At 39.0% G+C, this 23,640-nt stretch overlaps 1 protein-coding gene across 8 annotated transcripts in view; it reads right to left on the bottom strand.

The window, feature by feature from the left end:
- Nucleotides 1-22,122, bottom strand: part of RAPGEF6 (Rap guanine nucleotide exchange factor 6) — a 196,630-nt gene extending 174,508 nt beyond the window's left edge. For 2 of the 8 annotated variants that reach the window (XM_025923607.2, XM_086704686.1), the window contains exons 1-3: nucleotides 21,686-22,114; nucleotides 3,327-3,397; nucleotides 1,249-1,305 (exon numbers count right to left, since the gene is read on the bottom strand). In XM_025923607.2, coding sequence (XP_025779392.1) covers nucleotides 1,249-1,305; nucleotides 3,327-3,397; nucleotides 21,686-21,754 — 197 coding nt within the window. In that variant the 5' untranslated portion in view covers nucleotides 21,755-22,114. Of the gene's footprint in view, nucleotides 1-1,248; nucleotides 1,306-3,326; nucleotides 3,398-21,685 lie in introns of all 8 variants that reach the window. The other 6 variants (XM_086704672.1, XM_025923604.2, XM_025923606.2 and 3 more) reach the window with 4 other exon arrangements.
- Between the last annotated feature and the right edge of the window lie 1,518 nt (nucleotides 22,123-23,640).

Here is a 23,640-nt window from a genome sequence, read left to right as displayed (position 1 = left end):
AGAAAAACGTTTAATAATAAATGGATCAACAGATGGATGAAAATAGCTATTAAAATTCCTATGAATCCAGTTTAATGCTTTAAAAATGGTAAATGTGAGGTGCTGGTAATGAAACATTAAAGTCAATACTATCTCAAAATAGCTGGTGAATCTATATAATAAAAGAACTCACCACTGCCAAAATTTTTAGAAGGAAAACAGGTACAAATAGTTTCATCATCTTGAGAACGGGAAAGACTTTTTTAAATAGGACATGAAAAGCATTAATCACAAGAGAAAAACTAGCCAGAATTAGAAAAATTAGTCAGAAATTTCTACTCTTCAAAAGATGCCTTTGGCAAAGTGAAAAGGCAAGCCACAGAGTAGGAGAAGATCCAAGAAATAGAAGTATCCCAACAAGGGACAAGGATATGGAATTTATAAACAATTTCTACTAATTGACAGAAAAACTACAGAAAACCCAATTGAAAAATAGTTAAAAATTCAAATCAGGTTTCATAAAAGGGCTATCAAAATAGCCTACAAAAACATGAAAATCATTCATTATTAATAAGCATGGAAATGTAAAATAAAATCATAATGAGATAATAAAATGAAGTATGTGAGTCAGATTCTAAAGTCAGATTCTCCTAAATTTGGTCACACACATTTCCTATAATTCTATTCCTAAGAATATGCCCTCAAATGTTCAGGAATGAGTATATAAAAGCACAAAAAGACATGAACAAAATGCTCATACAAACCTTACTATCTACAAAAGGAAAAAACTGGAAACAACCCTAATATCTATCAACAGTGGACAGGATAAACGAATTGTGTTATTTTCACACAGGGTGCAAAGCAGTGCAAAAAGACTAAAGTAAAAACATGGAAAAATCTTAGACATGTGTCAAGTAAAAAAAGCCTGACCCAAATATTTTTATCTAAGTGGACTTCAAAAAGAGGTAAAACTAATTTATGGTGCTGTAAGTCAGAAATGGATTACCTTTCTAAGAGAGCTGACTAGAGCCTCGGGAGAGCAGATATGTTCTCTATGTTCAGTTGCGTATTAGTTATTAATACATAATATTATATGTATTTATTAAACTTCACTGCACTGTAAACATTTCATGCACCTTCTATTTCAGTGTATGAATATATTACAATCTGCTGTAAATAAATTCCTTCCGAATCAAATGAATTTCAATGCTAAAAGTCAAAATTTGAACATTAAAGCTATTAGTTTAAGTTAGTTAAGAAAATACTTACCAAAACAGAATTTGATTGCCACTGTATCTCTCATAGCGTGCTCTTGCAGACATTAATCTAACATATTAAAAAAAAAGTCAAAAATTTAAAACTATTTTATCTTCAATTTTGTTTTAAAAATAGTGTTATAATTGTATACTTCAGTAGACAATGATCGTATCTACCACTAACTTCTTCACTCAACTACAAGAATTTAGAAATAGGGACATCAAATGCAGTATTTTCGAAAACATCCATTGGATAATATTAAGTGGCAACAAATAAAATCTCTTATGTATATTCTATAACCTGCCAATTCACACTGCATAATTTTCCTTTTCTATTATGGAAAAATACACATTTGTCTGATTCACTACTGAATCATGTTAAGAAATTACTGGTAGAAGTGGGGCACCTGGGTGGCTCAGTCAGTTAAGCGTCCAACTACAGCTCGGGTCATGATCTCAGAGCTCGTGAGTTCGAGCCTCACGTTGGACTCTGTGCAGACAGTTCAGAGCCTGGAGCCAGCTTCAGATTCTGTGTCTCACTCTCTCTCTGTTCCTCCCACGCTCACACTCTGCCTCTCCCTCTCTCTCTCAAAAATAAATACACATTAAAAAAAATTAAAAGAAAGAAAGAAATTACTGGTAGAGGGGCGCCTGGGTGGGTCAGTCGGTTGAGTGTCTCACTCTTAATTTTGGCTCAGGTCAGGGTCATGGGATCAAACCCCCTGCACTGGGCTCCAAGCCTGACATTCTCTCTTTCTATCTGCCCCCCTCTCACCCCTTCATGCTCTCTCTATCTTAAAAATAAAAATAAAAGAAATTACTGGCAGAAGCATACACACAAAGTCTGTTGAATACATAAACATTACAAAAATTCATTAAAAATGCTTTTAGTGTTACTAAATGCTCTAGTTTTCAGCACGCTTCTTCCATACATATGCTGACATCTGAATTACGTTATACATAAAATAGACAATAATAAACCCAGGGGCACCTGGGTGGCTCAGTTGGTTAAGCATCAGCTCAGGTCATGGTTGACTTCCACTCAGGTCATGATCTCAGTCTGTGACATCTCGGGCTCTGCACTAACAGTGTACAGGCTCCTTGGGATTAGATCTCGGGCTCTGCACTAACAGTGTGGAGGCTCCTTGGGATTCTCTCTCTCTCTCTGCTCCTTCCCCTCCTTACACTCGGTCTCTCAATCTGTCTCAAAATAAATAAACAGTAAAGAAAGAAAGAAAGAAAGAAAGAAAGAAAGAAAGAAAGAAAGAAAGAAAGAAAGGGAGAAAGAGAGAAAGGGAGAAAGGGAGAAAGGGAGAGAGAGAGAGAGAGAGAGAAAGAGAGAAAGAGAGAAAGAGAGAAAGAGAGGAAAGAAAGAAAGAAAGAAAGAAAGAAAGAAAGAAAGAAAGAAAGAAAGAAAATAAACTCTAACAATTATATTTTAGCAATCTAATCTGGCCCTTAAACAGAAACTTAAAGAATGATCAGAAAAAGTAATGGATAAGCTGGTCATGGAAGGAAAACACACTCTAAATTTTGATATGCGAAGTTAAGTGCTTTGCAAAACTCAGAAGTGTTTTTATAAATATAACGACATAAGGTAGCAGGACAGAAAATTTATTTTACAGAGTAGGAAAATAAGGTTCAGAAAGTTTATGGGTCCTGTTCACAGGGGCTCATACCAAGTCGAGAGTCCTGATCCGTCCACTTTCATACACTACATCATACTTTGCCTATCCTAAACATATGACCTAATAAATATCAAAAAGAACTACAGAAAGTAAACAGCTTTGTTTTCACTGGCTAGCAAATACTGAACACTATGCTCTGCTTCAGGTAGTTATTCTCATGTTACCCTCAAAACACTGTAACAAAGATAATCTTATCGTCCCTATTTTACAGAAGACAAAACTATAGCTTACATGTTAAGATTTGCTCAAGGTTCCATAGTTAAGAAAAACTGTGATGAGAAAGCAGAAATTTCTATGCTTATCCTAAAAAAGCCCCCAAATCATGCGGCCCCTACAATGATCTATCCAAACTCATTTGAATAACTCCATAGCACAAGCTTTTAAAGCACAGCATCGCACTTACCTAAGCTGATGTTCCCTGAGATTTGATAGTATTTCCATTCCATGAAGATAAGAATAAATAGTATTTAAATCCTGGTGAACAGAAAAAAAAAAAAATTAGATTATTTTTCAAATATATCTTTCAAGATATCTTAACACCCCACAATTGTGATTTTAAGCAACCATTTATGACAGAACCGTTAACTATAGGAAGACTAATAAAATCTGAATTAAAATAAATCTGAAAAGATAAGAGAAGAGTTACCTCTACTCATACAGGAACCTCCCTCCCCCTTCAGTAGGACAGACAGCCTGTACTCACACAATGCCAGAAATCAAAAACTCATTATTTCATATGAAAGTCTATTTCATTTCTAAACAGATGTAACCCTTCTTGCTCAATGACATCCAACTATTCAAAAGGAACTATTGTATCATCTGAAGTATTATAATTATTATTTTCTCCAGATAATGCAGTTTCAGTATTGGCAGATTCCAGTTTTTGTTTTTTTTTTTTAAATTTTAGGCAGAGAGAGAGCAAGCAGGGGAGAGGGACAGAGGGAAAGAGAGAGAGAATCTCAAGCAGGCTCCATACTCAGTGCAGAGTCCGACACGGGGCCCGATTCCACAACCTTGGGATCAAGACCTGAGTCAAAATCAAGAGTCTAGCACTCAACTCACTGAGCCACCCAGGCGCCCCTGCAGGTTCCAAATCTTTAAAAGTACCCTGGCTGACCTCCTGTAGACATGACCCAGTTTGTCAACATTCTTACTAAATATGACTTTCTAAAAAAATCTCTTTCTAAAGAGGTTCAAAGTGATTATTAATCAACAAATAAACAAACAATAAATAGTCCAGTGGGACAACCCTACTGCTCACTCTGTGAACAAGGAAGGGCACCTCTCTCCAGCCCTCAGATAACTAGCTATTGAAAGTCTGAGGATAATATAGTATAACCTCAGCTAAGAAGAGAGACAGATTAAAGGGAGAATGTGGGAGCAGTCCAAAGTCCTGACAGAATGGTGTACTTTACCACTTATGCAGAATTTTGGTGCACAGTGACTATAAACAACCTTAAATTTTCCTATATAAAACGTACCTCCTTATTTTCTCCTAAGAACAATGACTTTATACCAGGACAGACTGCTCCCAAACACAGACCTCAGACAACTTCTATTTTAATGGATTACTAAGAAAACATGGAGCCACTAAGTAAAACAGCAATAATCTTTGATTCCAAAAATTACAAGCAGCAATTAACCATGATGGAGTCAATGACCACACGTCTGTAAATCCTTGAGAAAATGGGAGTGAATTAGATTTTTATGTATAGATAAAGGATAAGTTCAAAGGAAAAACCCTAACAAATGAGGAAGGTCTATAAAATTCATGAAGACAGCAGACAGAGTAGTGATATGGTAAACTGTATTTCCAAAGATGGCTACAATGGTATTTCTTATCCTATAGGCTGTTTTGCAATAGGACCTTATCACTCCTTGCCCCCACCCCCCATCAAAAATTGTAATCTTACATGCCTTCCCCGTGGACCTGGTTGGTCCTGTGATTTGGTCTCATCAAAAGAAGTAAGGATGTGTAACTTCTAAGATTCAAGTGTCCTAAGACCACCAGTGTTGTGAGGAAGCCCACTAACCTCATGGATAAACAAAGGCCACATGGAAGAGCACCAAGGCATCAGATATGTAAGCAAGGTCTTGAAACAGTGTAGCTACTAAATGAATGCAACTAAGAGAAAGATCCCAGTTGGCAGTTCTGTGAAGCAAAAGAACCAACCTCCCAGCCAGAACCTTCTGAACTGAGGTAATAAATAGCATTCCAGCAAAAGTCTGGCCCATAGTGAACTCACTGAGCCTACAGACCCATCTAATAGTCTCTCTTCACTTTGTGTGTTTATGATTAAAATGCATGTACTTGTTAGTTAGAATAATCCCCACAATGGGTCCAGGACCTATGTGGTATAAGCAGTCACAGTGCAAAAAGCCAACAGGAAACCTCTGAAATTGCCCATTCTCCAGAACAAGATAGTAAATAAATGACAATATTGCTTCCAGAGAGGCAAAGGACAGCAAAGACTAGTGCCATCAGTAAAGACTTAGAGTATTTGGGGTGGGGGTCTATCTCATATTATCATCTTCACAAAAAAGATGTATATTTAAAAAATGACTGGATACTGCCAGAGACTTAACCAAATGCCAACCAATATTCTCAACATAACATAGTTGTTAGAACTTATTAAGCCTCGGGTATTGATTTGGTGACTATATTCTTTTCCATTTAAATTACAAAAACTTGGGGTGCCTGGGTGGTTCAGTCGGTTAAGCGTCTGACTTCAGCTCAGGTCATGATCTCATGGTTTGTGGGTTTGAGCCCCGTGTCGGGCTCTGTGCTGACAGCTCAGAGCCTGGAGCCTGCTTCAGATTCTGTGTCTCCCTCTCTCTCTGCCCCTCCCCGGCTCACACTCTCTTTCTCTCCCAAAAATAAATAAACATTAAAAAATAATAATAAATAAATAAATAAATAAATAAATAACAAAAAATCATCAGAAACACTTTGCATTCATGTGGGACAACATTAACTTACGGTTTTTCCTTAGGACTATTTTAACTCTCTAATTCTCTACCATAATACAGTCTGAAAACATCTAGACCTTCTGACCCATTACAGAGATGATATCTTGCTGAATGGACAGAATGAACAAGAGAATAACCATGAGGAGGCTGGTACCCTGGAGTCTTTATAACATGTTAATACTCCAGAAAGTGGGCAATAAATTCTATGAGGAGGCAAAGGCCTACCACTTTTAGGTGTGCAGCGATCAGGGGCATTTCAGGACATCTCCTACTGACCAACTGTTGGGACTTCAACTTTAGGTCAACATAGACTAAAGGGGAATTGGACTTATCTTCCACCGTAAAGAACTAAAGATCAAAATGAATATACGATATACATTTTTCATGAGGTAAGACATCAGGAAACAAAAGACTTTAACATCTGACAGAGGACAAACGAAATGATTCATATAATGATGATACCTTACCGTCTGCTTGTATCTTTAGTTGTGGAGAAGGAGCTGGCAGTCTAGGGACAACAAAGTGGCTAGAGTTTGCAGAACACAAGACTGTTACACAGAAATAAATTATGTTCTGGAAACCTATAGAAGGTGTCCTTTGCGTCTTAAGTTGAGTACTGATCATCCTGTCATGCTCTTAACGACTGAACCAGCCACATGCTCTGGTTTCTTGCATAGTTTTTGTACCAATTACCTCTGAGACAGGCTTGAGGTATTATTACTAGGCGTGGTGTGCTGCAGATCAATAAAAGCTGACAGAGAAAGGAGAAACAAACAAACTTGACAGAGACAGGCTAAAAGTCTCACAGATATTTCTTGGTAGTAAAAAATGTAAATGCTAGATTCAAGGAGGAATTAATCTACAGTACTTGAAAGCTGCTCTACTGAGTCTGAAAGAGGTAAGTCATGACATTCCAGATCAGCAACACCAGAATGTGCCACCTGTTCTGTAACTAAAATAATATACTGCAGAAATTAACCAAGGCTATGAGAAGAACAAATATCAGCTCTGGATTAGGTAATAAAATAATGGGTTCCACTTGGGCAAAAAATGATGAGGCAGTAGTGATGACTCAGTATTTCGGAAAACAGATCAACCATACTCTCCAAGCCAGTTATGTGAATGAACATGAGCAAACTGAGGTGGGTGGTAACACTGCCATCATACAAGAAGGCAGCAATCTTTTTACACTCTTCAAACAATCCATACCTAATGCATTCATTGTAGGTACATTCTACTGGTTTTCAATATCATTTTTAAACGATATATTAATTCCTATTTGCAGCTCTGTATGAGGAATTAATGACCCTTTTATGTATACACTTAAAATTAAGAGGTCACGCCTTCCTCAATTTTGTGCCAACCAGTGGGCTGCTCCTAGAATAATCCCACCTTTCAATTCCGCTGACGGCCATTCTACACAGGCTTAGAAACCCAAACAAAACTTAGAAAACTCAAACTGGAAGGCTTTTTGTTTCTTCAACTCTACAAATAACAAATTTCTTATCTATGATATGCTTAATTTGTCACACACTACTTTCAATACAACATCAATTATCTAAAACACTCATTAACCAAGATATTTTACTCATTATCTTTGTTACTTGGAAAGGAAGTCCATCCCTGGAATTTTAACAATGATAAATCTCTCACGGTGGATCCTAAGGACAGTACAGATTCAATTTCAAGATACATATGTTCTGCAGCTACAGGTCTACATAATAAAAACTTATGGTGAAGAATCCTCTACAAAACAATGTTAGGCTGAAGACAGTGTGGTTAAAAACCTGGGAACCTGGAGACAGCCTTGGATTCAAATTACGCCTCTATCAGTAATCACATAACCTTTATTATCTGTACAACAGGAATGATTAACTCTCTCTGAATATAAAATGTTACATGTGTAGCACAGAGATGATGACATGGTAAACAGTTAACAAATGTTAGTACTATGCATTTATATAAAGGTTTGGATCATAAATTTATAAAACAAACACTAAATTACAGTCAGCAGACTATTAAAGCTATTTTGAATGTTTCTGACAATAGTGTCAAGTTAACAAGACCATGCATTAAACATAGAACTCTATCTCACTGGTTTTCTCACCCACAAAGGTATAAATATATTCTACAAAACGGCAATAAAGAGCTACACACACTTACCACACCTTGAGCCCACTCCCTGCTATCTAAACACCATTTTCTAACATGAGAACCAGGGTTCCTTGGGTAAGTGACTGATTTCAGTACTGGAGCAAGGAAAGTACAAGTCTCGAACATCTTTTTGTGCCAGAGAGTTAAGAAATTACTTACAGACCAATGGGGTCACGTCAAAAGGACATAGTAGCAGACTTTGGAAGGGCTCCCACTGGCTAAATGTGGGGTAATCTAATAATCAAAGGGAATAATGACAATATTAAAAACACAAAAATAATCCCTGAAATCAGAGTGATTGTTTTTTAAAGGGGGAGGCCAGGGGAAGGTGGGGAAAGTTCTATACAGAATGCCAGCTAATAACTGTGGGAGAAATATACAATTAGAAAATTATCACTTTGTAACAGCAAAGTAGTAGTTATTTAGGCAAAGATCATCAATGAATGCTAAACTATTTGTCAAATATTGGCAAAAAACAATATATCCATACATTCTCAAAATATCACCTCAAAGATCACTTGTAACTTGCAGCACTGTACCTTTACAACAAAGAAATACAGGTAATCCAAATTAGCATCTGCCATAATAGAAAGAACTGATAATGTGTCTTCTGATGTGACAATATTTGAAGAACATCATGGGGCACCTGGCTGGCTCAGTCAGAAGAGCATATGACTTAGTCTCAGGGTTGTGAGTTCAAGCCCCAATTTACTTTCAAATGGCTTAGCAAAATAAAATTTATGCTAGAGAGATGGAGGTAAGATAAATATGGCAAAATATCACTCTGAATGAAGAGTATGTAATAAAGGATACTAAAAATAGGGAAGATACTACTCTTCCCATGTTTCTATAGTTTTGAAATTCTCAAAAAACAAAGATGGGGGTGGGCAACATACAACTATGTCCTGCTTATTCACAGGGTGACAGACATTTCTAGCTTTCCTTAAATTTCAAGTCTTATTTAATTATCTACATTCTTTTTTTTCATTATCTCTTCCTGTGCATCCCCAATCATCACCATATTTTGACCAGTGTCCATGACACACTGCTCCCAAGAATGTTCTCTGGAAAAGCTTATCTCATTCCACCAGTTTATTAGAATTTAGTCTTACTATATATTTGGGTATACATTTGCTATAGCAGACTGGTAATTTTATTTTTAGATTAAAATACATTATATAGCTAATTACTTGAACATTAAGTTTTATTAATAAAAACTTTAACATTAAAAAATTATAGCCTGAAATTTTAATTTTTAGACCTGAAAATCCCAAATGATATGCTTAAACATTAGAACTCCAATAATTAATCTCTGAAATGATAATGCATCAAAAGATCAAGTATCTAATTACTTCTAAATTCAAACTTTAGGCTAAAATTCACTTTTTTGATCCCACTATGTATTACACAATTATCCAAGATATGCTAATTCCAAGTTTCACATGCACTTTTCAATCCTTATCTCTACACACATTTGTTTTACAGAATTTGCTGACATATTCATCATTCATTCACTCCTCCTCCTAAACTCTTTTCCTCCCATCCCTTCTATCATTTGGTCTTCTGTGGGTTCTTGTCCTAATGGAAAACTTTTAGTAACAATTACAAACACAGAATGTGAAATTAGAAATCCCAGATTTGAATCCTGACTCTGTAGTCTCCTAGCTGTGTGCCTTTAGACAAATTTTTCTGTGACTCCCATCTTCCCATATGTAAAATGTGGACAGCACGTTGTTTCAGAGTGGTTTTGGAAGGATTAAAGGTGTATAAAGGTGTCTGTTTGGTTTTTTTTTTTTTAACAGTAACAGGCATCCAATAAGTACCCCAGCATATAAATCGTAGCCATTCTTATTGCTATTATTGCCTTTCTGCTCCAGAGGCTCCTGAGTCTCCATCACAGGCTTTACCTTCTTTTCCTATTCCGTTAAATGTTTATAAATGTTTCCATCACTGTGACATCCACCCTTTCTTCACTAGACTCTCTACCCTCCACATCCATAGTTGTAACTACCATATATATACCAATGATGCCAATATTTGTATTTCTAGCCCAGAGCTCTCTAGTAAAACTTAGAAACTACACATTCTAGAACATAATGAACCCTTTCACCTGGGAGATCCATCAGCATCTCAAGTGTAATAAATGCAAAGCTAAACTCATTGTTTATATTCCTGGCTGGGTCTTCTTCCTAGGTTCCCTGATTTACATGATGCTCTCTTCTTTAGTCGCTCTGGCCAGAAATCTATCAATTCTATTTCATAAGTATCTCTGTTCACGATCCCACCTGGAGCAATTTTGAAATTTATTATTTCTCACTGGGTAACAGAAAACAGCCTTCTTGCATCTAAGTCTGACTGCCTGTAATCTATTCTTCATGGTCCTGCCAGAGTTAACTTTCTAAAAAGCATATAGAAACTCCTTAACAAAGAGAAAGCAGTTCTTCACCAGATCTGGACCCTGGCCATGCCTCCAGGCTCATCTCTGTTACTACTTGTGTGCCCAGGCAACTTGCACCTTTGTGTTAAGATCATCGTGTGGCCTTGACAAATGCAGTTCTCTGTTCAGGAAACACAAACTGTCCCTTCTTCATCTAACATTTACATATTCTCATCTATGCTCAAGGCAGCATTCCCTTTTCTAAGACAACAAGAATGACACCTGCCAACCCTTTACTTCTCCCTCCCAGAGTCCTCCTGTAAACTCCTGAGCGCCACCTTTTACAGCTATACAGTAGTTAACAGGGTATTTTAATTGTCTGTGTATTTGCCTATCTCCTCCCCTAATGAAAGAACTTTAATCTTTGACCCCTGGCATTTAAAAATAGTACTTAAAAAATATTTACCACACAAATATCCACTAGGCACTCCTCCTTAAAAATTATGTATTCAACTCTGCCTCAGTCATTTAAGGCAGGTATTAAGGCATAAATACTCCAAACTCCAGATGGTACCTGTTGTGTACACAACTCTTTTGTGTAAAAGAAAAAAAAAAAAAAAATCTGTGATAAAGCCTTTTATTATTAGTTGAATGCTCTTAAAAAGCCAAAATTGGGGGCACCCGGGTGGCTGAGTCAGTTAACCATCCATCTTCAGCTCAGGCAATGATCTCATAGTTTGTGAGTCCAAGCCCTGCATTGGGCTCTGTGCTGACAGCTCAGAGCCTGGAGCCTGCTTTGGATTCTGTGTCTCCCTATCTCTCTGCCCCTCCCCCGCTCACACTTTTTGTCTCTCATTCTCTCTCTCAAAAAAACAAACTTTTAAAAAAAAGCCAAAGCTGAATATACTAGTACCTTTTGAAAACAAAAATATAAGTTATCAAACAGAATGGTGTAAAAAATCACCAATACAGACATCAAACACACCTGTTTTCATTCTACATAAAACTTGAGAATTCTGAACTTCCATTACATTGATATCCTCCACTGAACTGACACAGCACCTTAAAATACTGCATACATCACAGGCAAGATAAAACAGTAACAATTTATTCAGGAAAATATTAGACATCTATGCAGATGATAAACAAAAGTTCAAAGCTTAAAATAGGGCCTAAACTTCACTGTTCTGAGAAGTGGGGTGCTACTGAACTGAGGAAGTCACCAATGAATCATGTGACCTTGAGCAAGACATTTTACCTCTCAGAAGCTTAGTTCCTGGATCAGTATGCAACTCATTTCACTAGCTCTTGACCTCACCGGCTAAAGTATTTCTAAGAGTGCTATATATACATTCACAAATACTTGCTGGCAGCGATACTACTTTAGTTTTGTACTAAGTGTCCTGTCCAGTGAACCCCACTATCTCTGCCACATGACAAAGCCTAAAGCCCTCCAGATGCCAAAGCTTTAGTTTATGGCAAAGTAGTGGAGAGTGGAAAAACATCAAATAGGGGCTGCTCAGGCGTCCAGAATCTGTGGCTCGTTCACTTCTTATTTACAGCAATATCTCAGTTTAAATAGGCTGGTCCAAGGTTAAATCAAATAATGACTACAATGTTACAGAGCTCAGTCACTCCATCCCTTCCAAAGAACAGGACTTTGTCACACGGTCAAGCTCAACATGCCTGGATGCTCCTCCTTTCTGCAGAATTCTCTTGGGGAAGCTCCTCAGTCTCTCCGAAACAAAATCTTAGGGTGTCTCAACTCCTCATTGGCTACAGTTTTTTCTCTAGGTGGGAATCTCCAATACATGTAAAATGAGGTGCCCAGAAGAGATGTTGTCTAATAAAGGCCCCATCCAGGTCTCTATTCCTTTTCTATCCAGTTGAATTTACAAATGAAGGCCAAAGGGCCCCAGAAGCATAAATAAATTCTTTTACTTCCAAAAAACCCTCTGAATGTGCATCTGCTGTAGAAAAGCACAAAAGAATCTTTGTTCTGCCACCCTCAGGGATGTGCACAGTGACTCACTCAAAAATGACTCCAAGTACAATGGCGCACTTTTGCCAATTCAGGAAAAACCTCTACAAGTCTACATTTAAAGATCACTATTCTAAATTCTGAAATGGATAAATAACTACAAGAATACTAAATTTTATCTTCTTACATTCCTAGCTCCCTCTTTGGCTTTTCTAATAAAAATTTGTGTTTTGTTTGTTTTTTTTAAGCCTTTTTCTGATTGTAAAAAGGCAATTATATCAGCATCTAGCTAAGCATGAAATTTTTGCCCAGGAAAGTTTTACAGTCATCTGGTTGAAACTCTATGAGAAATTAAAACTGGTATTTATCTGTATTTCTCTGAAATTTCCTGCACATGTGTTTTTTGTTCGTGTGTGTGTGTGTTTTAAAACTAAACAAAAAAGGAGTTTCTATCTGTACTACTTATGATGAATTCCAAGGTAAAACAGTCTCTCATGGCAACTGTACTTTACTCATGTTTTAATTAGAGGATATTAATAGCAAATGTTTGCCATTTTGGCCAAACTTCATCAGTCTTTTAATCCCAGCACTTCAAATATTAGACCAAAAGAAACCACCACTAGAAGAATAGGGGAACAGTAAGTATTTTTCACATTCCTTTTTTTGTAAGTTTATTTACTTTGAGATAGAGCACACACAGGAGCAGGGGAGGGGAAGAGAGAGAGGAAGAAAGAATCCCAAGCAGGTTCTGTGCTGTTAGCACAAAGCCCAAGGCCAGCTCCATCTCACAAACTGTGAGATCATGACCTGGGCCGAAAGCAAGAGTCAAATGCTTAACCAACTGAGCCACCCAGGTGCCTCACATTGCTTTTCTTTTTAAAGTCATTTAAAAAATATCTGGAAACCTACTATGTACCAAGTATTGCATACTAGGCACTGGAACATAAAGATATCTTATTTTCAAGGAGCTTACAGACCAGCCAGAGAGACAAACATGCAAGTAATCATAACAAAGTAATTACTGTGGTGGAGGAAGGTGTCAAATATCCTGGGAACACTGAGGAGTGGAAAAGTGAGCAAACTGAATTTGCCAAGCCATCGGATGGCTTTCCACTAAGGAAATGGCAAGCTAGTACGTATGGCTACCATTTATTGAATGTTGATCACAGGCACGTTGCTAAATACTTTACATATATTATCTCATTTAGTCCACACAAAAACCCCAAAATGATATTCAGTGTTAAAAAAGTTAGGTAACTTGCCCAGGGTCACTCAAAGTCTCAGTGCTGGAACCCACACTTGACATAAGGCTTGTCCAAATCCAAAATTCCAGAGCTATAAATACTGCACCATACTTTCCCCTCTTGTGTAAAGCAAAGAGACAGGAGAATGTGACACAATGAACAATGCTTCTCACTGCTATCTATATATCACAACTACTTAAGAAGCTCTCTGTAAGTACTAATGCTTAACACTCCATTCCACAAGGTTCTAATTCAAGAAAAAAAGGGTGGGCATACGCATTCAAAAAAAATTACCTAAATTGAGAAATATACATAGCCTAAGTTGAGAAGTACAGTGTTAAGATATTTGTAAGTAGTTAAAAGGCCTATGTTTGGGGTGGGGGATGGTAAGGCTAGAGTGCCAGGAAAAAGATCATGGAGGACTTTATCTGTTTATACATATCACAAATGGTACTTGCTGCCTTCACTTTCTTGGGACTTATTTCCAGGATCCTTATTCATCAATCCAGTGAAATCATTCTGATAGACAAAATCCAAAGAATTTATCAGTCCTCACTTTTCTTGAACTCTCTACAGTACCTGACATTACTGATAAGGCTTTGATTTCTGTCTGTTTAATGCCCTCCTGTAGCAGCACTCTTCTGTTCTCCTCCTACCTCTTTAACAACTTTTCACTCTTTTGCAGTTTTCTTTTCCTTGTCCCATCCCTTTAACAGGAGAGCAACCAAAGGGGCTGTCCTACTCTCATTCTGCTTTTCACCCTGGTCATTCCTACCAATCTTATGACTTCACCTATAATCAACATGCTGTAGACTCTCATATCAACTCAGATCCACAGCCTGGTTTGATCTTAAGCTCAAAATTCTTAATGAGCATCCCTATTCTGTATCCCTTGCACAGAGTCCGAAACCCCTTCCAAAATTGAATCTCCTCCTACCCTAATTCTTCCCCTTAATGATGCACTCTTTTTTTAAATTTTTAAAAAATGTTTACTTATTTTTGAGACAGAAAGAGCGTGAGCAGGGGAGGGGCAGAGAGAGAGGGAGACACAGAATCCGAAGAAGGCTCCAGGCTGTGAGCTGTGACCACAGAGCTCAATGTGGGACTTGAATTCACAAGTGTGAGATCATGACCTGAGCCAAAGTCGGACACACACCTGAATGAGCCACCCAAGTGCCCCAATAATGCACTCTTAAACATGCAGTCACCCAAATCAAGAATCTAGAAATGATCTAAACTTCTGCTTTGCTCTTGCACCCAGCCAAAACCTGTTCCCAAAAAGCAGAAGACAGGAAGGTTTTGCCAGACTTAACCTGGTGCTATTAGAAAGGCTTGAGAGGAACCTAAGGGCAGGGTATATTTTGGCCTTCAAATGCAACTTCTGGGGCTGAGAAACACCTGTCTCAAAAGTAGGTCTGAACAGTGTGAGGCAGACAATTCAAAAGGGTAGCCAAAAGATGAGTTAAGACACAAAGGAGAGACAGGTGTAGATCAAAGAAATCACCAAGAGAGGAGGTACAAAGTTCAGTCCAGAGATAAAACACGAAAATACAAGGTAGCTTCATAGTCCTCTTGGTTGTTGGAAAACAGGCAGAACAAATTTATGGTAAAAGATGTGACAACAGTGCTTTCCTCTTGGAAAGGGCATTGATTGGAAGGGGCAAAGGGGCAGTTTCTGAAGTGGTGGTAATATTCTATACTTTGATTTCAGTGATACCTAAATATATATGTAAAAATTAAGCTGGCAATATACTTACGGTATATGGACTTTACCGTACGTGTATTATAGTCAATTTCAAACTTCGAAAAAAAAAAAAAAAAAAAAGCCAGTTAACGCTTTGGGCCAATTCTACCTCCTCACTATCTCATTATCCCATATGCTACTACCTTATCTCACACTTGAACTACTTCATTTGTTTCCTATAACCAGGACCCGAGCTCCTGGTTTCCCTGTTATCCTGGTAAAATCATTGAAGGTCTTATCTTTCATTCAGAAAAGTAGGCTGTTTTGGACAAAATGTTGCATGTTCACCCTACCTATAAGCCTTCCTGCCTTTGTTATAGCACCGTACTTCCTCCCCAATACATCTTCTACAATGCCCAGAGTAATTTTTGTAAAGCTTATCTACAGGCTCTAAACCCTCCAACGTTTCTCCTTTATTCATAAAATCAAGTTCAAATCCCTAAAATGATCCAACCCAGCTAGTATATCCAGCTTCAACATTTAACATCCAGCACCATGTACCAAACCCCACAACCAATATGTGATGTTTTGCAACCTTTATTCATTATCACATCCTTTCCAAAGTACATGTTTAGGCATTTTTCCTAAATGGTGCTCCCACTCCAAATCAAATATTAAGGAATGAAATTCTGTCAGGGAGAACTTAGTTTTAGAAGGCTACAAGCCACAGTAAGATTTTTTTCACTATGCCCCTAAGAAATAATTTTTGTCCCTTTGGGGATGATATCACCCCAATGAGGAATGCATGCTAACAGAGAGGGTTCTTATTCTACCCATATACTTTGCCTTTGCTGTTGTTCCTCTCTGCCTGGAAAGACCTCCCTTCTGGATATCATACAGACAGCTATTCACAGTGTTTAAGATTCAATTAACTGCTCCTCAAAGCTTTTCCTCTCCCACTTGCAATCCAAAGTATCCTATCCATACCTTTGTCACTAATAACCTTAACATTTTACTGATGTTTTCATGACTGTCTCTTAAGTCATTGAAAAACAGGGACTATATCCAATTTCTTTCTACAACCTTGGCTTTTAGTATTGTGTCTGACATATTTATTAAAGGAAAGGATAAATTAGTTATTACCTAGTTGATATAACCACACAACTCAGCTTATCTCAGACAGTCCCTCTTTAACCTGTTATTGACATAAACATTAATAATGCCTTAAAATAATGTGGATAACTTATATTGCTAATTTACCTAAGCATGGTAATTCTAAGCAAGACTGAAACATGATTAGATGTAAGTATTAAAAAGAATATCGTACAGTCACCTGGGTGGCTCAGTCAGTTGAGCATCCTACTATTGATTTCAACCTAGGTCATGGTCTCGTGGGTCGTGGGATGGAGCTTCAATGGTGACAGAGCAGACAGAGCCTGCTTGGGATTCTCTTTCCCTCTCCCTCTGCCCCTCCCCTGCTCATAGATATGCTCTCTCTCTAAAAATAAACACTTAAAAAAAAAAAAGAAGAACTCTATAGCAGTGATATAATAAAAAAATGACTCAAAATACTCAGAGGTAAAATTAAATGAGTGCCTGAACTAGGGTAACAGAGCAGGGGAAAAGAAGGTAGATATTCAGGACATAAAATTAACAAGGTTTAAAGGCCAGTTGGATACAGAGAAGATTAGTAGGGGGAATCAAGAGTGAAAATATGAATTTCTACACTGAGCAAATGGAGCAGTCACCAACAGAATATTAAAAAGGAATGATGAGTTTTCAATTTAGGACTAGTGACTGAAGAACCTGGAGGACAATTTAGTAGTTAGATATATGGATCCGAAGCACATAAAAGGTGGTTAAGATGGACCAGGTATCAGCACATAAATATTAACTAAAGCCAAGCTACTGAATGGCTTCCCAGGAGGTACAAAATCAGCAGTTCTAATTGACAGAAACTATTATCTATTTAACATGAAGACCACACAAAATTCTAAATTTTGTTTTAACACATTTATCCATTATTTAGTACATGCAAAGCATGATATTAAACACTAACAAAAAGAAACCCTAAGAGAGTTAAGGAACTAACTCTGAGGTAAAATGAAAGGTTACAGACAAAGAATGATGCTGGATACAGACTGAGCTGAGGAAAAGCCAAATTCAAGGCTTTAATTTTGACTGTAGTATCTTTAACTTTGGTGTAAAGACTCAAAATGAGTACCTTAACAGCTTTCATTGATTTAGAGCACTAAGCTTTGCAGAGTACTTAAGTCTAAAATTTACCATTAAAAAAAAAAAAAAAAATCTCTGTGATGTGGAAATCAGAGAACTAGCTAAGGAAAGACAATGTGCTGTGAAGCTGGAACTACAAAGTAGGAGAAATAGCCAGAAAAGTAAAAACTGCTAGAACTCATTCTAAGTGGTATACTTTTAAAACACATTTCCACATTCAATGTCTGGGTCACTAAGATTAAGATGATAGTTTCATGTAAGGACAACAGATGATGGTTCAAAATAAAGAGAATACTAGTTCTGTCCCAGAAACACACAGTAGACTTCTTTACTCATTAACTACACAATGAAACAACTGACTACAAGATTATAAGGCAGTCATTCTTATCTATTTGTGTATTTTTTCATAATGCTTTGCACCCACTAGGGATTCACAAAAATAACCTGTATGAATTTTATACCCTTCTATTATACACTTCATTGGTTTGGCTTTTCTTCTCCTGCACTGTTTGCTGCCACTCATCCTCTTTTGCTGGTTTCTGCTCTTCTCCCCTGATCTCGTAGTACTCAAGTGTGCCACGGGACTGTCTTCGGTCCTCTTCTATTCTCTGTGTACACTCACAGCCTTGGTAATTTCATCTAGTCTCATGACTTTAATTAGTATCTGAAGCTAATGACTATAAAATTTCTATCTGCAGCCCAGCCCTCTCTAGAGAAAAACAAATTTGTATATGCAACTCCTTACTCAACATTTCTAATAGACATTTCAAACTTGAAATGTTCAAAACTAAATTCCTGATCTTCCCTCCCTAAACCTACTCCTGCAGCTTCTCCCCACCCCACCTTGATGGTAACTCCAACACTCCACTTTTCAGGCTGAAGACCTTGAAATCTTGTTCGATTCTACTTTTCCTCAAAGCACAAAGCTAATTCATTAGCAAATCCTACTGGCTAAACCTTCAGAGTTATTTCCATAATTGATTACTTCTTATCACCTGTATTACTATCACTTAGTCTGAGTTACAATCAGCTCTTCCTGACTTTAACATGATAGTTTCTCATTGATGTGCCTGCTTCTTTGTATCCTTGCTCTCATATAGTCTATTCTCAACAAAGCAAGTAACCCTCGGACGGGTGCTCTTTAAAAAATTAGGTAGGATAATATCACTGCTTTGGAATCCTCCGGAAGCCCCCTCTATCACACAAAATAGAAGTTAAGATATTTCCATGATTTACAAAGTCCTTAAAGATATACTCCCTCCTACACCACAATTTTTTTTCATGTTTATTTATTATTGAGAGACAGAGAGAGACAGAGAGTGAGCAGGGTAGGGACAGATAGAGGAAGACACAGAATCTGAAGCAGGCTCCAGGCTCTGAGCTGTCAGCACAGAGCCCAACGCAGGGCTTGAACTCACAAGGTGTGAAATCATGATGTGAGCCAAAGTTGGATGCCCAACCGACTGAGCCACCCAGGTGCCCCTACACCAACTGCCTCCATGACTTCATCTCTTAGAATTCTCACCCTTGTTAACTCTCCTCCAGTTACTAAGAGCTCCTTGCTGTTCCTTGAATGCACCAGACATACTCTCCTCTTGGAAGCGCAATCAGTATCCCTTCTACTTAGAAAGCTCTTTCCTCATATATCTCCAGAGCTAATTCCATCACATGTATCAAGCCTTAAATGAAAATTCGTCTTCTCAGAAATTGTAACACTGACATCTTATTTAAACTGCAACTCAGCCCTTGCCCCTTGCTTCCAACCCCTTCAATCTTTTTTAAATTAGCAACTACCACAGAATAAAATTTTAAGAATCCATTAAAAGAACAAAGATTTCCTGAGAAGAGAAACGAATCTGTGAGAATTTCAAGTTACCACAAATAAATCATCACTTGGATTCAGGTTTACCCCTGTATACTCAATTTTGTACTGCAAACAAATTCTATACTCACTCAAAAGCAATGCCAATGAATCAAGCAAGTTTTGCTGCTAGATATCTGGACTCTAGACTGTATGGCCAGCAGTTGGTCAGCATTCCCTTAAAGCAATGCTGCTGCTGTTCCAGTAAAACAAGATAAAGTACTTAATGGGGCACACATTGCTCAACATAATTTTGTGAATAGTTCAGAAAATTTCCTAAGACTCAAAAATGGGCCATTTCAAACTAGTAAATTCTGCTATTAAAGAGAAGTAGAGACACCTGGGTGGCTCAGCTGGTTCAGCGTCTGACCTCGGCTCAGGTCATGATCTCATGGTTCCTGAGTCTGAACCTTGCATAGGGCTCTCTGCTGTCAGTACATCACCTGCTTAGGATCTTCTGTCCTCCCCCCTCCCCCCCCACTTTCTCTCTCCCTCTCAAAATAAATAAAAACTTAAGAAAAAAAGGGAAGTGTGATATTCCCAGTAAGTGTGAATTTATCATAAATTGTATTCAGAAGCAGAGCAGGGGAGGGTGGGGAGGCCTGGGTGGCTCAGTAGGTTGGGTGTCCGACTTCGGCTCAGATCATGATCTCACGGTTGGTGGGTTCGAGCCCTGCATTGGGCTCTGTGCTGACAGCTCAGAGCCTGGAGCCTGCTTGGGATTCTGTGTCTCTCTCTCTCTCTGCCCCTCCCCCACTCACGCTCTGTCTCCGTCTCTCAAAAATACGTAAATGTGAAAACATTAAAAAAAAAAAAAGCAGAGGGGTGCAGAGGGGTGCCTAGGTGGTTCAGTCAGTTAAGTGTCAGACTCCTGATTTCAGCTCAAGTCATGATCTTGTAGTGAGTTGGAGCCTCATGCTGTCAGCACAGAGACTGCTTGGAATTCTCTCTCTCCCTCTTTCCCTCCGCCCCTTCCCCACTTGTGCTTTCCTGCTCTCAAAATAAATTAATTAAATTAAAAAATAAATAAATACAAATAGCAAAAATAAAGGAAGAAAGAATTTTTTAAAAATTTTAAAAGAAAAAAAAACCTACATTATGCATTGGAAGCCTTATGTAATAGTTTCAAATTGTATAAAAACTATAGCAAATTCACCTGTGAAGGTGAACACTTTCAATTAGCTCACAACGACTTCAAGAATCATCACAGGGAAACTAAAACACATGGGATTACAAATGTAGGTCTCAAAACGAGAACTCTGGAAAGTGGCAGAATATGCCTTGTTTCCATTCAAAGATCAGGACCCCCCCCCCAAAACAAAGTTTGACTTACCACAACTACAGTTACAGCTTGACTAATGCCATGTCCCAAAAGGTCAGCCCAAAGTTACTGAAACCCACTAGGCAAAGCACTATAAATCTGATAAAACCTACAAAGTGACTTAGTAAGAATCAAAGCAATTAATTTCATTTATTGCAACTATATACAAGACAATCCACCCATCTGGTCACGCTGTTGCCAGTTTTTGCTTTTCGCTTTAGGAAACATACCATTTATTACAGAAACTCCTCCAAAGCAAGGAAAACCTCCCCCCCCCCCCAAAATTTAAGCACTCTATAAGGTTGTGCAAAATTAAAAGGTTTCAGATACCAGTCTGAAAATCAGCCTTCAGGTCTGATGATGAAAATCATTTAAGCGTATGCCACTGATGCTAACCCAATATACCAAATTCTGGATCCAAGCACAAAATACTGTAAAATTTCCCGCTGACAGTTTGAGAAAGTACCACAAGAACAGATCTTTAAATATGCATCATCCACTCCCAGAATTCATCATCTGACTGGATGCAGTTTTAAAGTGCTTTTGAAAACTTTCTTTTCTAGGCTATAAGTTACTTCTTAGCAACATGACTATTCACTTATAATGTCTACTTCGTTTTTCAAAGTCTATCTACCTAAGGGTACTCTCCCTCCAAGACGCACGTTTTGCCCTGACAAAATACAACTTTGTAATGGTGTCTTCTTATCGAAAACACCAGGAAGTCACCGGCAAAGACGGGTGTACGAGGAAGGCGGCATCGCGAGCAAGAAAGGCGGTCATCACCTCGGCGAGAAGGGCCTGGGTGAGGGCGGGGGGACGCAGAGAACAGATACACTGGCAGCAGGTGCGAGGATCTGGCAAGGGGACAGTCGCCGCAGGTTTCGGACCGACAAGGGGATGTTGTCCATTGGACAACTAGAGTCCGCCAACCTTACCTCGGGGGTCCGCTCGGGAGGCTTCTTCTTCAGCGCCTGCCTAGCGCCGGGGTCCACGGGCGAGTTCATGGCCGCTGCCCCGGCCCCCGTGCTCCCCGCCTGGCCTTAGCAGCCCACGAGACAGCACATTCACCTTAGGTAGGGGGTCTACACCTTCCAACCCCGAGGTAGAGAACTCCGGACGGCCCCGGGGTCAGCGCTCAAGCAAACAAGCCTTCGCAACGCCCGCCCAGGGCCTCAGCCCACGCGCGACTGGCCAGAGGGAAGCCCACACGGGGGCGGAAGGGGGGATATTGCGCATGCGCAAGACGGGCGCTCACGCAAACGGGCGCCCAAGGGCGTGTCTCCGGGGTGACGTAAAAACTGGGGTGGTGCATTAGGACTCTTCCGGCTCTTCGTGAGATTTGAAGAAGCGTCGCGAGATCTCACCTAAACCGGCCACAGGATCCTCCTCGGATTTGTGGTTTCGGCCGTTTCAACTTCCGGCCCAAGGGCCGGAAATGCGTTATGACGGACTAAAGAGAAGTTTCCTGTTGGGGCAGAACGGTGGGGTAAGCGTTCTAGGTAGGGGGTTCAGCTTGTGCCCAAATCCGGAAGCTCAGGGCGTGGCCAGGCCCGGGCCAAACTTCAGTTCTGCAACTCCGACGCCCCTCCCTCGGACAAAGTGTAGACTTCGCTACCGTTCAGCGAGCAAGGAAGTTCATTCCCTCTCTTCTTTACATTTGTTGAAATAAAACGAATCTCCTGTGGAAGGAACCCTCCAGGAAGTACTTGCTTGCCCTGTCTTTTACGGACGTACTGAGATCGGGACAGAGAAATCAAAAGCCTCGCGGCCTTGAGCCTCAGAGATTGGCAGGCGCTGATGGCGCGGCCCGCTCAAAGTTAATGTAGGTTCGAGAAGTCGAGTCTGTACTGTATTCACATAACGAGTACCCAGGGCAGCCCTCCCTCAACTCAGCCTTTTCCTCAGGCGGGTAGGGTTTAGGGTCGTCAGGACTTGAAGTCCCCAATTTCGCACTACATTTTACATGCTAGCCTGTTCCCCAACAGTGCGAATACAACACATTTCCATTTACAAACTACTGGTCTCTTGGTAAGAAAAACAGACCAAACTTCATAATAGCCAGGCACCCGCAGGTGATGTTTTCACTGTGAGACGACTGATACAATTCCAGAATCCATCGTTCCAGGACAGTATTTTTCATGGCTGTCTTTAGCGCACAGATGGGCCGCACTGGTCTCAAAATGCGTCACTTTGTAGCCACCATAGGCATAATCCTTTTTACTGAATTTGAAGCCTTTTGAGGTCTATACCACATCTATGTACATCTTCGTATTTCTCACAGCAATTAGTACAGTTCACTAAGTAACTCGAAGTGATTTAGGATTATGTTATTCACTCTTTTAATGACGTAGTAAGAATTAAAATTATATTTTAGAACAACAGAAAGTAAAGAATTCAGGCTGCAACATCTACCTTATCTGGGACCTGGTAATGATGGCTGTTAATAATAGTTTTGTTTTCCGTTGGTCGTCGGGCTTGCCCAAACTTGAAGTTTACAACATAATATTAGCACATTTCTTTTTTGGGTATAGGTCAAAAACCTTACCAGGGAAGTTGTGGCTCAGCCATTCTGGAGATAAATTGTGGAGAGATCACAAGGAATTGCAATGACCCTTTTTCGACATTTTTTGTGCGTATAAACAACCTCTGAAAGTCTGCCTAGGCTCATAAAGGTTTAGCCCTTCCATTCTTCAAGGATCAGTTTTTAGGGCCACTTAAGTATTTTGAAAGAAGGTAGAGGAATTAAAGCATGATGACCATGAGCTTGGACTTTAGGGACAAACACTGAATGTGTGTCTTTAATAGGCCATTTCTATTTGAATCACTTGGTGAAGTTACTTAGTATCTCTGAACTTCAGTTCCCTTATCTGTAAAATGAGAATAGTAAAGG

Source organism: Puma concolor, chromosome A1 (genome assembly GCF_028749965.1).
Source record: "Puma concolor isolate L17-30 chromosome A1, mPumCon1.1.hap2, whole genome shotgun sequence".
Lineage (NCBI taxonomy): Eukaryota > Metazoa > Chordata > Mammalia > Carnivora > Felidae > Puma > Puma concolor.
This window is presented reverse-complemented; position numbering and strand designations above follow the sequence as displayed.